The sequence below is a fragment of the Thamnophis sirtalis genome, unplaced genomic scaffold (assembly GCF_051295495.1).
Source record: "Thamnophis sirtalis isolate CommonGarterSnake01/CBP01778 unplaced genomic scaffold, rThaSir2_p1.2 scaffold_1, whole genome shotgun sequence".
Lineage (NCBI taxonomy): Eukaryota > Metazoa > Chordata > Lepidosauria > Squamata > Natricidae > Thamnophis > Thamnophis sirtalis.
In genome coordinates, this window is record NW_028261381.1 from 51392636 (window position 1) to 51406592 (window position 13957).

Genomic DNA, 13957 nt, shown 5'->3' on the forward strand with positions numbered 1-13957 from the left:
GCTAAAAATGAATGGCCACCCATTACAATATACCAGCAAGAGAAAGAACTACCCTTTGTATAAAAGATCCCATATAAAGCAGTAGAAGAAAAATCAATACGATACAAGACTTTGCAGACTTAAAGCGATAAGAGGCTCCACATATTTATAGTTGTAATTCTATGCCCTTGTTTCCATTTCCTTGAGAGTGTTTATCAAAGAGCTCTGCTCCCTAACAACCAGATATCTCATTTAGCAAATCTAAATAAGCAATTCTAATTTTTAGATATTTTTATGTTCAAATATAGCACTGCAACCTTAACAAGGAAAGAAGTAATTTTCTAAAATAAGGTAATTGATTTTTTTAAAAAGTAGAGCATTCAACTCTATTAGTCATATCCAAAAGCCAACTATATTAGTTGTATTTTGGTAGAAGAACCATCCAATGCTTTCAATAATATGGATTAACTTGACCCCACGTTTTAAAGATATCTGTAATTTGTTAAAACCATAATCAGAATATTTAAAATTACAGCTGTCATTGTATGTGAAGGAGGAAAAGCATGAGGGATTGAGTCTCAGTGTACTGTACACTCAATCCTTGTAATCCACAGGGATTATATCTTGAAAACTCCCACAAAAACAGAAATCACTGATTTCAAAGCATTCAAGTGATTATAATCTGTACAGAACAATGAATGAGATGGAAATCTTCAAATACTTACCTATCATTTTGTCAGAAATACCTTATTTCAGCAAAGAAGAAACTGAAGTTGCAACTATTCCTAGCAATCCTACATCCCCTTTCCTGTTTAATTTTTTTTATAGTAAATGTACACCTACATACAGACGGGCACAGTTGGAGTAAGGCCCCCCCTTTAAAAAAAACAATAGGATATGGCAACAGTGAAGTTTTTCTGCATACTTTGTCACCAAATCTGACATAAACATAATGTCAGATTTGGTGGTAAAGTGTAAGCTCCACAGATGTGCAGAAAAAAAATCTATTAATTATAATGTATTTTGATTACTTTAGTAAGATTACTAATCTATAAACTAACACTAGCTACTCCCAACCAACCTTAAACATAACACTTTAAAAAAATCCTATGTTGCAATTATTGCTATATAGCACCAGGAGTGAACACTATAATACTTTTAATTTTAACATAAGCAAATGCATTGAAACAGATTTTAAAGACATGTTGAAAGCAATCGTTTTTCAAGTGAAGTGTGCAGTTCCTCATGGCTAATTTATTCAAGGCTTCAGGCCAACAGAGGCCGCGACTGAAAGAAGCAGTGCCTCTTTTTTGAAAATGCCATTGTCATTCCTTCAAGCCCAATGGAAAGATGAAAGGAAATTGTATAAAGGAATTGAAAACTCAGTCTAGCCATCCATCAGCAGGACAATTCTTCGGGGAAAAACAACCCGATGGTACCAAACTTGGTGAGGCTGGAAAAAGCTAGCAAAAATAAGGGGAGGGGGAGACAGAAAATCAATCATTTCCACTTGGGATTGAGGAGAAAAACAATCCAGAATAAAGTTCTTCCCAGACATCTGGGTGGGATAGTTGGGATGATCCCTGACTATTGCTGATTTCTCCATCCAATATTCCTCTTTGACGCAGAGCAGTGCATAAGAACTCACCCTGTGCATCGAAAGGAGCACATAAACAGAAACACAGAGATGTGGTCTACAAGGGAGAATGGAATTTCTCCTCTCCCCCACCCTTTCACACTAACAAACTTTTTAGCTTGCTACATAAAAGAAAACAAAGGTGCTTCTTATGGCCCGTGCCAGTGGTGGGATTCCAAATCTTTTCCTACTGGTTTGCAGTATTCAAAGACTACCCTCAGTGTCAGCTGAGCTAAAAAAAACAAGGGAATATAGGACAGGGAACAATGGGGGTGGGAAGGCAGGGCCAACCAGAGGTGTATATGCCGGTACTCCGATCTACTAGAAATTTCCGCTACCAGTTTGCCTGAACCAGTCCGAACCGGCTGAATACCACCTCAGTGCTGATAAGAGGCCTGGAAAACATTCTAGAAACTATGATCTGCACATGGAGAAGCTAAGATAGCAGAGGTGTATAAATCTTTCTTTAACTCCTCATTTTCACTCTTAAAGTTCTTTCTCTTCCAACCAGCTTTTCTCTTTCTCACATACAGAAGGCACCAAAGAATGGACAAATAGCTCTTGAAAATGATGTGAACTTTCAGAATGCTTTAGAAATTAGGCTCAAGGTCACATGAAACTAGAGGATTGTGTGAGTTTTTCATACCATAGATCTTATTATAGCCTAGAAAATTTTATGTTAATCATATGATATAATGAGCACTTTAAAATTATGCCACTATAAACTATATCACAGCCATCAAATCAAACCAATTCATCGGAATCAAATCAATTCATTGGAATCAAATCAATTCATTGGAATCACATGTTTACACTTAATTTATTTATAGAATTTCTGTTTCATATTCCAATACAAAATAATGTGCAAGTGGCTTAAAACCATAAACTAAAACAATAACAAAATATATACTGAATCATTGTTTTGAAAGTTTATCAATCTGAGAAAAAATCTGATTAAAGTTTGATGAAAAAGGATGAAGAAGCAAGAATCAGAAAGAAGCAAAAGTTTAAGGGACTGACTAGTTATTAAAAGCAGAGGAAAATGAAATGCTTAAAAATATATGTATTTATTTGATTTATTCTGCCTTTATTTTTTGTCAACTCAAGTCAGCATATACCTACCATACCCAATGGTATTACTTATTTTTATTTCAATTTAATTTAGTTTTGATGCTTAACAGTAGGTCTTTCTAAAGTTAGATCCTGGGTAGAGTTCTGAAAATATACTCAAAAAAAGGCACATACAAAAAACTACAAAGAGCTTAAAATTAGTTCTGTGTTATCACATATGCAACAAATATATAATACTACAAAACACTGATCTGGAAAATTTCACAGCTCGGTAGGTTTTATCATATTCAGTTCTAATATAATAAATGCAAACTGGCAATAAATTGTTTTTTGTGGCCTTGAACTTAAAGAGCCAAGGTGGCGCAGTGGTTAAATGCAGCACTGCAGGCTACTGCTAGATCAGCAGGTCAGCGGTTCAAATCTCACCGGCTCAGGGTTGACTCAGCCTTCCATCCTTCCGAGGTGGGTAAAATGAGGACCCAGATTGTTGGGGGCAATATGCTGACTCTCTGTAAACCGCTTAGAGAGGCCTGAAAGGCCTATGAAGCGGTATATAAGTCTACTGTTATTGCTATTATTGCTATTGCTATTGTTATTAAAAATAAAGGGGAAGCTGAGGTCATAAAATGGGAAGGACCACATTAACTAGTATAGTCAGGGCTTGTATGTTTCATGTAACTTTGGAGAGGGTTTAAAAAAAACTCTGTGATCTACCCATTTTCAAACTTACACCACAGCTTTAAAGTTGTGATAGAAAACCATGGTAGCAGCTTCCAGCTCTTATATTTGAGGACAGTACTATATAGCAAAAAGCAGGCTGCAGTTGCTATATGATATACCATAAGCTAAGCTATAAATTTATATGAGTGACACTAAATCATATATAAGCTGCTTTTTTTTGCCATTTTGCTTCTCTTTTGGAGGAAGAAAAAGAGCCAGCAAGCTCACATTTAATTACCCTTTCCCATGTTGGAAATGTTTCAAATGTTAGAAATGAACATTTCTAACTGGCTTACTCTTGTGAAATGCAGGGAAAAGTTCCATGTGGGCATATACATCTTATGGCTATGTGGTTTACTCAACCATAGATTTCATCATTTGATCACAACCATATATTATTTAGACTATTAAGTATATTAATTCCATTTTGCATGAAAGTTCATTAAGCTGAACAATTTATATGACCAATATAATTTGGGAATATTATGATAGTTGTAACAAGTCATTATAACATCCTCTACTTCTAAACATCTTTTGTATTAACTGCTTTGATGTTGTGATATTCAGAAGTGCACAACTCACACACAGCCAGTGGCTTATATTAATGGAACAACAAAACTTTCACAAGATCTTTAAATAATTCCTGTAACATTCAAACCAGCCCCATAATATCCAATTTTCTGAAAGAATCAATCACAACTGAAGATGAAAGCAAACACGAGCAAAATACCCATGGTTTCTTCCTTACTTTATCCACCTTTGGATGGTGTGGATAGAGAGTAGTTGTCAAATACAATAATATACCCTGCATAGTTTGATGACTGAACGAATGGGATTTTCAGCATTCATGGACTTTAAAAAATAAACAAATAAATAAATAAATAAACCAGGCAAATTACTACTCTAATAGAAGATGAACATATTTCTAACCTATAGAAAATGATTTGTTCTTTTTACAAATGTCATGGAAGAGAGGAAATGATTTCAGGAGGTATTATTTTAGTATAACTAAAACACAATTTTGCTAAAGAAAAATAAGAGAGGAAAAAAAGTTTACCTTGCTAGTGCTATGCCAACAACACAGCCACCTACAATGGACCAAAATCCAATCCAACCTGCATCCACCTGTGAAAAAAACACAAGATAAAGAAATACAAGGAATAGAAGGAATCTGTCATATGTGCATTGTGACACTGCATGCACATCTAAAAGGGGCAGAACTTACATTTCAAGGATGTGACACTGTCACAAAAGACTTCTGGGAGCTTTTGGAACATTGTCACTGGTCTGATCAAGTGATTCCTAAGGTCAGAAACAAAAATTGAGGATGAAAGGAAGATGATCAACCATGACAGAGTTAGACTAGGTCTTAGATAAAGTTTGAAAAGCACTGACGTCCTAGTCATAGAAAGGAGACAGGAGCGCATTCAACTGGGACTTTGGAGAAGTATATAATCTTTTTCTATCCACATCTCTCGAGGAACTTGAAATAAATAGACCTAGTTTGTTGTTGTGAAAGTAGCTTATAGCAATAGCAATAGCAATAGCAGTTAGATTTATATACCGCTTCATAGGGCTTTCAGCCCTCTCTAAGCGGTTTACAGAGTCAGCATATTGCCCCCAACAACAACCCGGGTCCTCATTTTACCCACCTCGGAAGGATGGAAGGCTGAGTCAACCCTGAGCCGGTGAGATTTGAACAGCCGAACTGCAGAACTGCAGTCAGCTGAAGTAGCCTGCAGTGCTGCATTTAACCACTGCGTATTGGGTAAACTTTATGTGGAATTCCTCTAAGGAAACAAACTATAATGCTACTGTAATTATTCTCTTTCTTTCCCTTCATGCTAATGGGAAAGTTTCGGTTTTTCAAATTCACGCTTGTGAACTAGCAATGAAATTTGAAATTATTATCTTTCTCCTCAAAACCAACAAATTAAGATTCAGGCTTTCCCTGAAGTTGAATATTCAGACCTGAAGCAGCTCAATTAAGTTCAGGTTCTACAATGCCGCTTTTAATTTCATAGAATATCAGTCATTCTGCTTGTTATTTTAATTTTAAATCACAAAACCAAACTTTTGTCAGCAAACCACAAAGAAATACACATACAGAGACACACACAAATGTACACCTACTTGGCTTATGTGAACTGGAGTTAATATCCAATCAAGAACACCAGACCATCCTGAGAAAACCCCGAGTGGAATTGCATAGGCCAGAGCAATCATTAAAAATCGAGGATTGCTAGAAAGTAAAAAAAAATACAAACAGGTTTGTCGACAGTAACAGATCAAATTTCATTGCAATACTTTCCTCCTCCTATGAATCCTCAAGGACACAACAGGCACTAAATTGGGCAGCAAAAAGTTACAGTTGGTGAAATTTTGCTTAATTTATTTGGAGTTATGATGCAGCAATCGTATTTAAATAATGTTCTTTTTCTAGTAACACTGAGTGATATATATATATAGATTTTCCTGGAGGCTACATGTGGATAGTACTGCATTCTAACAGGCAATTTAGACTAAATTATCTTTGGCTCACTTCAGGAACATGACTGTGTACAATTAAAGCATATCTGCTGAGGCAAAACCAATTAATACAATATTTTGATGTTTTACTTAATGTTGCTGTTGTCAGGCTCTTGTTTTCAGTTATTGTGTTTGAAAAGGATTAACCACATTTCAGAGATTATATGTAAAATATGTTTCTCCTTCATACTTTGAGTTCAGCTTCTGTTCTGTTTCACGGTCGAGAGAATTTACATTGGCTTTTTACTGAACTATCTGAATACAACCACATGTAGAAACGAGAACCAGTCCAGCAACTAATAAAAGTTTGCATTCAAACATTTTTCAGTTTATTTACTGTTTATATGACATACATATCCCAGTTCTTTAAGCATGCATTGGTCTGAACAACAAATGAAGAATATACTCCTGCCTGCTTCTCCAATTGTATTCCCTCTCAGAGGTTCTTCCTTACAAACACTCATGAGATATAGATAATCCTCAATTTATGGCCATAATTGAGCCCCAAATTTATATTGCTAAGTGAGATACTTGTTAAGTGAATTTTGCCACCTTTCTTGCCACAGTTGTTAAGTAAATCACTGCAGTTGTTAAGTTAGCAACACAGTTGTTAAGTGAATGTGGCTTCCCCATTGACTTTGCTTGTTAGAAGGTCATAAAAAGTGATACATGACCCTGTGAATGGTTACTAAACAAATTGTTGTTAAGTCATGAACTATCTGAATGGACTGCGATATAGTTGGGCAATAGTATCAGGTAGCATTTTGCTCTTCTTCTTCTTCTCTTCACCCTCCAATAGTTTGTTTATTTGTGTCAGAAGTATCACAATTAAAAATAAGGAATACTGTGTGACATAAAATTTAAAATATAAAATGCAAGATTAAAATATGTACAGATTTATCAGTTTTTCCCCCAGAAACTAGCAACATGAATTGTGTTCTGTCACACTGCCATGAGGGCCTGTGTACACTGGAGGACCTCCAGTGTACAATCCAGAAGCACAAGCACCCTTCTTGTAAATTCATAGCTTGTAAGCACACTGTTGGGAGGGGGCTTGTCCTAAAGGGCAGACTGCTTGAGGATCTGAGCTGAGATTCCAAGTAATTATCCATGTGTGGCCATGTGGCCTTCCAGGCAAAGCAAAGATACACTATATCACAACTTATTAAGTACCTGGGTAAGGTATTCACAGAGGGAACAAATGTATAAAGAGGATGCACTATGCTTCCCCTCCAGTAATCTGATCTCAACATGTGATTTTAATGGTTGCACCCTAATAGCCTACATCCTTTTATTCCTTCAATTTCGATATGGTGCCAAATTTGACAATCAGCATTTTATATGAGACACTCATAAGCCACAAATATTTCATCCATTTTATATATAAACTGAGCCAACATTCATCATGCAACAAGGAAATGAAGGAAAAATATGTAGATAATATTCTAGGTTTGTCTGTGTGTGTGTGTGTGTGTGTGTGTGTGTGTGTGTGTATGTGTACACATTCAATTTCTATAGCTGCTCATCTCAGCAAATGGTATCAAAACAGTTCCAATGTTCTGCTAGAAAATGGTGTCTATATTGTGGAAACCAGCAGGGTTTTTTCTTCTTTGCTTTAGTTTTACTTGAAACAGGCACACGAGCACATGTTTGTTGCACATTCAGTTCCTGGCCTTGTCTTTATTGTTCCATTTGAGCTCTTCTAACTCCTTATCTAATGATATACTAAATTTGATTTCCATCTACTCCATCTGGCAATATTCATGTATACAGATGCTGCTTCGATTGTTGGAAGACTATGTTAGCAATGAAAAGATAATTGGGTTGGCAGAAATTGATAAGTTGTTTTTCTGTCTCATTTGGGTTACCTAGGCCAAACAGTCCAAATATGTTTTTTGTCTTCTATATTCTGTACATTTCAAATTGAACTTGATCATATAAAACTTGTCAAATTTCATTCCTTCTACATCAGTGGTTGGAGCCTAATGAAGTGTACTTGAAATTATCCAATCATTGATTGCACTTTACCCAAATATTGTATTTGTTATATTCTTCTTATGAAAGAAATGCCATACCTTGTTTTTTTTGTGTCCCCTGAAATAAGGTATCCAGACCATTTCAATTCACTCTTGTCCAATATGTTAATCTGTACCCTGTTTCCTCGAAAATAAGACCTCCCTGGATAATAAGCCCAATCGGGCTTTTGAGCCCATGTGCTAAAATAAGCCCTCCCCCAAAATATTGCAACATAGCAGCAGCCATGAGGTGACCAGGCTCGCTGCGTCCTGCACCTCAAAAATAATAAGACCACCCTGAAAATAAGGCCAATTGCTTATTTTGGGAGTCAAAAGAAAGTAAGATCCTGTCTTATTTTCAGGGAAACACGGTAGTTGTTTCATTTTTATCTTTCACTGTGTGACCTTTTCCATGTTCTTATATTTCACGTTCCTACTATAATTCAATTATTGCAACTCAGACTTTCTTTTCCTGTTCAACATTAGAAACTAGTTATCCCAAAGTCTTTAATATACCCACATTACAAACACTTAATACTCCAAAGGATCGTTATTTAAAGATAGCATATTAAGTGCTCTCCCTATCATGCAGCATTTTATTATCAATCACTTTATCCTATCTATCCTTGTAGTTCTCTTAGTCAAATATAGAAAGGGTTTACCATTCTTCTATGCAGTATGAAACTATTATCTTGGCCATTGTTATTATAGTGATCATCCTCCACTGACATATTATTATATGGTTGCTGCCCAACAAAGGTGCTTGTTTGATTTAGCTAGACAACTGGGATGACCTTCATCTCTTGGTTGGCCCTGTTGGGAAAACATACTCATGGTGTAGAATTCAGTATTCTTTGTGCATCCCTCCAAGGAACTCCCCATTATAACAAATGAAAAAGCGTAGAAGAACTTGAGGAGGGAATGTATAGATTGTGTGCCAGTTCTACAAAACTATATCTAAATACTTCACACAACATAGCTCAGTCAAAACTAGATCAACCTCCAACCAGTGTTCACTGGATGAATTAGATATACTGCCAAATCCTGAAAAAGTAGGATGCCTAAATTACAGTATAAATATATTGAGGTCTGCTATTTTGTCCATATTGCTTTGTATATATGGGACAAACTACAAAATAAAATGAATTAAGAAAACAGGATACAGGGGTGAACAAGAGAAACCAGGGATTTTAATCATCCAATCACTGGATACAGTAGTAGATACAATACAAAAAGGACAGAATAATAATGTTGAAAGGGAGTTGGAGATCTTCTAGTCCAACCCTCTGCTCAAGCAGGAGATCCTACACCATTTCAGACAAATGGCTGTCCAATCTTTTCTTGAAAACCTCCAGTGATAGAGCACCCACAACCTGATTAATTGTTCTGTCAGGAAATTTCCCCTTATTTCTAGGTTGGTTGAACAATTTTATTTACATTGTTTACTTCTATGGAAGAAGAAACAGAAGAAGTACATTTTTGCCAGGCAACTTCCATTATTCATCCATCAACAAAGATATGACTGTTTCTTAAACATTCAACAAAATAGGTCCCAAGGGGGAAAAAATACACTGAATTAGGTAGCAATAATTTAGATGTGTCTTAGGTAGCAAATTATCTGTAAAAATGCCCTTTACTAAAATTTCTTTAACCTATTGAAATGAATAATAGCTCTGACCTACAAAACACATATGAGAAAGAAACATAGCTTCATTGAAGTGAGGCATTTTCACACAAACTTTTTAAAGGGACCCTGTTATATTTAGAGCATACTCAAAACAGATCATCTGATGCAAGATAACACTATTTCGTATTTATAAAAAATGCTAACTAATATAAAGTGCTGAAATAGCAAACAAGATTCCCACCCACCCCCAAAAAAATCACTCAGAGGGATGCAAAATTTTCTTCCAATAACAATTCACCTTCAATGCTCACTAAAGGGAAGCTGGGGAAATTCTTTCATCAACCTCATTCCATCAAATAAACATTGGCTGACAGAAAAGCCCCAAAGAATCAGCTTTTGTGTAAATGAAAGAAGCAAAAAGCTGCTATAACACACACACACACACACACACACACACACATATAAACAAAAAGCTGCTATCTGCTTAGAACGGTATAAATATTGCTTAACTGCTTACATTTGAGAACTGCAGGACAAAATGTATCAACACTGAATGCATAAGGAAGTTTTGGTATCATGGCAAGTTCATGTTTCCTAACCAGTTGCAGTCTATATGTTGCCAAAGGAAATATTTTTGTTAAATTCAAAACTACAGATGTAAATGATGAATGTGATTTTTTTCTTCTTATAATAGAAGACTTGATAATTTGAATCCAATTATAAGCAATGTTGAACTTGGAAGAACAAAAGATTCAGGTTTCCGACAGAGACTAATGCAATGTCTGGAAACAGAAGTATTCCCATGCAATCAAAAATATGGATCCGGTATGTTTTTGGACTTTTGTCCTAATAAAAAAGGAACAACTAGAGAAGAGAACTAGAGAACAACATGAAAGTATCCACATCTTCAAAGAAATAAAATTCACTAAACGACAACAGACTATCTTTCATGCATATTTTCTTGAGCAGAGGAAATGACCAGGAAATCAGAAACAAAGGTCTATCTAAAAACCACAACACTAATCAAGTGCTCTACTAGTAAAGTAACAACTCAACACAAGAGAAACTATGTAGAGACATTATTTAGATGAGCACAAACACACTGCAGCAATTCAGAAAACCAGAAAAAAGGAAGCCAACTGCCTATGCATTTTTCAACAAAACAGATATGCATGCAACTTTATCAAAAAGTGCCTAACACTAGTGGGGTGGGTGGGGGTGTCACTCACTCAGCCCAGTGGCCAACAGGTGACAGTCTGGTAGTGGGCCACGACCCACAATCTGAGTTCTCATTTTACCAAACTTGGAAGGATGGAAGGCTGAGTCAACCTGGCAGTGGGCACAGTTAGTAACGTTATGTAGTAATATGTTAGTAAAGTTATGTAACTACTATGCCACTGCAGCAAGCTTTTGCATATAAAGAGAGCAAACCCCATTCCCTTCTAGCATTGAAGATGTTATGTAGTCTTGTAACAAAATGTCTGCAAACAAATAACTGAGCTCAGAGACCACCAAGAGTTACAGAGTTCAACTCTAAGCTACATACAATCTTATTTATTAGATCCGTGATTGATCTGTAAATAGTAATTGCACTTATATATCACTTCATAGTGCTTTACAGCCTTCTCTAAGCAGTTTACAAAGTCAGTATATTACCCCTAACAATCTGGCTCCTCATTTTACCAATCTCAGAAGGATGAAAGGTTAAGCCATTGAGACTCAAATTCCTGGAGTGACCAGTGAGTTAGCCTGCAGAATTGCATTCAGTGGTGACTCAGTGGCTAAGACTCTGAACTGGTCGATCAGAAAGGTTGGCAGTTTGGTGGTTCAAATCCCGTTACTTGTCCCAGCTTCTGCCAATCTAGTAGTTCAAAAGCATGTAAATATGCAAGTAGAAAAAATAGGAAGCACCTTTGGTGGGAAGGTAACAATGTTCCGCGTGCCTTTGGCATTTAGTCATGCCGGCCATATGACCACAGAGACGTCTTCAGACAGCACTGGCTCTTCGGCTTTGAAACAGAGATGAGCACCGCCCTAGAGTCGGGAACAACTAGCACATATGTGCAAGGGGAACCTTTACCTTATTGCATTTTAACCACTGTGACACCATGGCTCTTCCTTCCTATGGATGACACTTCATTCCTATAGATAAAGGAACTATGCAGTTCCTACTTCAGTTATTTCCTGGAAAGATTTCTGAATAACCCTTTTGTCCCTTTGGAAGAATTCTACAGATGTTTTGGTAAACTTGCCCACTAAATAAGGATCCAAGGACTTTGGAGCTAGATGCTATAAAATATATGTTTTTGGTATGCACAACAACGTAAAAGAGTTCTGAAGCCCCAAAGATTATAGGTTATATACCTTTAAAAATGATACACAAGGAATAGAAAAGTAATGTAAATTATAACATGAATTTTACAGCTTGAATGCAGAATCAGATAAAAACATGCAGGGACTTTAATACTGAATTTTACTTTTCTAAGGAGACCACAAGCTTGCCTATTCTGCTGGTATTAGCACCCTCTAACATAAACAGTGTCCTTTACTGTGCCCATGTACTGATTCTTTTCACACCTGGTTTGTGTTATCTGTCTCCTTCCATCTAGAGTAATCAGGCAGTTTCAATTTGTGTTTTCCTTCTGCTGTACAGTTCACAATTTCTCATAGCAATAATGTCTCTAATGATCAATATGTTATATATTCACTACCCAGCATATCCACTTTTTTTGTATGCTTCCTTTTTCCAGGGAAAGGTAACAATAACAGGCATCTAAACCAAAATATTTTTTTAAAAAAATACGGATTCTAAGATGGTTCAAATGCAAGAATGAATAAAGCTAGATTTTATATATATATATATATATATATATATATATATATATATATATATATGTATGTATGTATGTATGTATGTATGTATGTATGTATGTATGTATATGTGTGTGTGTGTGTGTGTGCGCGCGCGCGCGCACGCGCTTGCGCTCGCATTTATTCTCCTGTTCATTTGTCCTATGTATGTTGCAGGGCAGATTTTGCATGGTATTTTGGAGTCCTGCAACAAACATAGGACAAACGAACAGGAGAATAAATGCACGCATTGCAGAACACAAAAACGCAGTAAGGAAAAAAAAGAAAAAACTTCCTCCTTTTTCCAGCACCTTAAAGCTACAGGACATGAAATTAATTTTGAAGGTACCATGTTAATCTCCAAAACTGAACACTTCAACAAGAGAATAATTATGGAAGCTATCGAAATAGAGAAACACCCCCACAACATGAATAAATGTGACGATACCTTCCGCCTACCAGACATCTGGAAACCAGCCCTAGTCAACAAACGAGCCCCACCCACCACCCAGGCTGTTATAACACAAAACAACAATGGACACCCAGCCAGCACCAATCTACCAATCATGATACAACCACACAACCAATCATTCCACTTACTGAAACAAAGCCAGCACTCCACACACACACACCAAGATTTATAGAAAGATGGCAGTTCCAACCACGCTTTAAGCCCAAAACACCAGCCTGAAGATGGCGAGTGAGACCTCGCTGAAACGTTGCCAAGACAATCTCAATCTTACACAGGAAAAGACCCAAATACAACAAGACCAGCATACCTACACCCGTGAAAATCTACGAACACACACACACACTATGTGTACACTATATATATATATATATGATTTTTACAACCCCCGGTATGCCCAACTGTGGGAGGAAGATCACTACTTCCATTCTCTGTCCTTCAGCTCATCATAAGAGACCATCCAGGCAGAAACCCAATATTTTTACTGTTGCCTTTTTGTTACATTTTTTTTTTTTTGGTATTTGTGCCGATAAATAAATAAAGGGAGACTAGTATAGAGCTATTTAGCTCTCATCAGCTAGCCATACCCTTACTGATATATATATACACACACACACACACACACACACACTATACTATACTATACTATACTATACTATACTATACTATACTATACTATACTATACTATACTATACTATACTATACTATACTATACTATACTATACTATACTTTCATATTTTCTGATGAAGCCAAACTACCTTTGAGACCACAAGTAGAATATCCTCAACTAATCTTTGTGGACATATTGAACAGTACTGGTAATATTTCATTCTTGACTTCCAAACAACCTGTTTACAGACTATAGTTAATCTCTTAAATTGAGCCCAGCAGCTCAGAGGTAGCCTAGACAGCATGTTCAGCAAGTATAAAGACAGGTATTTCATCATTTAGCCATCCAACAATCAGGAAATTGTATTGTATACCTTTAATGTGCTTCAGGTTATCTTCAGGAATGCATAGTACCATATAGAGATAATTATAACTACTGCATGTTGAATA

The 13957-nt window shown here is 36.3% G+C and overlaps 1 protein-coding gene across 1 annotated transcript in view; it reads right to left on the reverse strand.

The window, feature by feature from the left end:
• SLC49A4 (solute carrier family 49 member 4) overlaps window positions 1-13957 on the reverse strand; it is a 109625-nt gene that overhangs the window by 36592 nt on the left and 59076 nt on the right. The window contains exons 5-6 of the mRNA XM_014063328.2: window positions 5540-5648; window positions 4464-4531 (exon numbers count right to left, since the gene is read on the reverse strand). Of these exons, the coding sequence (XP_013918803.2) occupies window positions 4464-4531; window positions 5540-5648 (177 nt within the window). The remainder of the gene's footprint in view (window positions 1-4463; window positions 4532-5539; window positions 5649-13957) is intronic.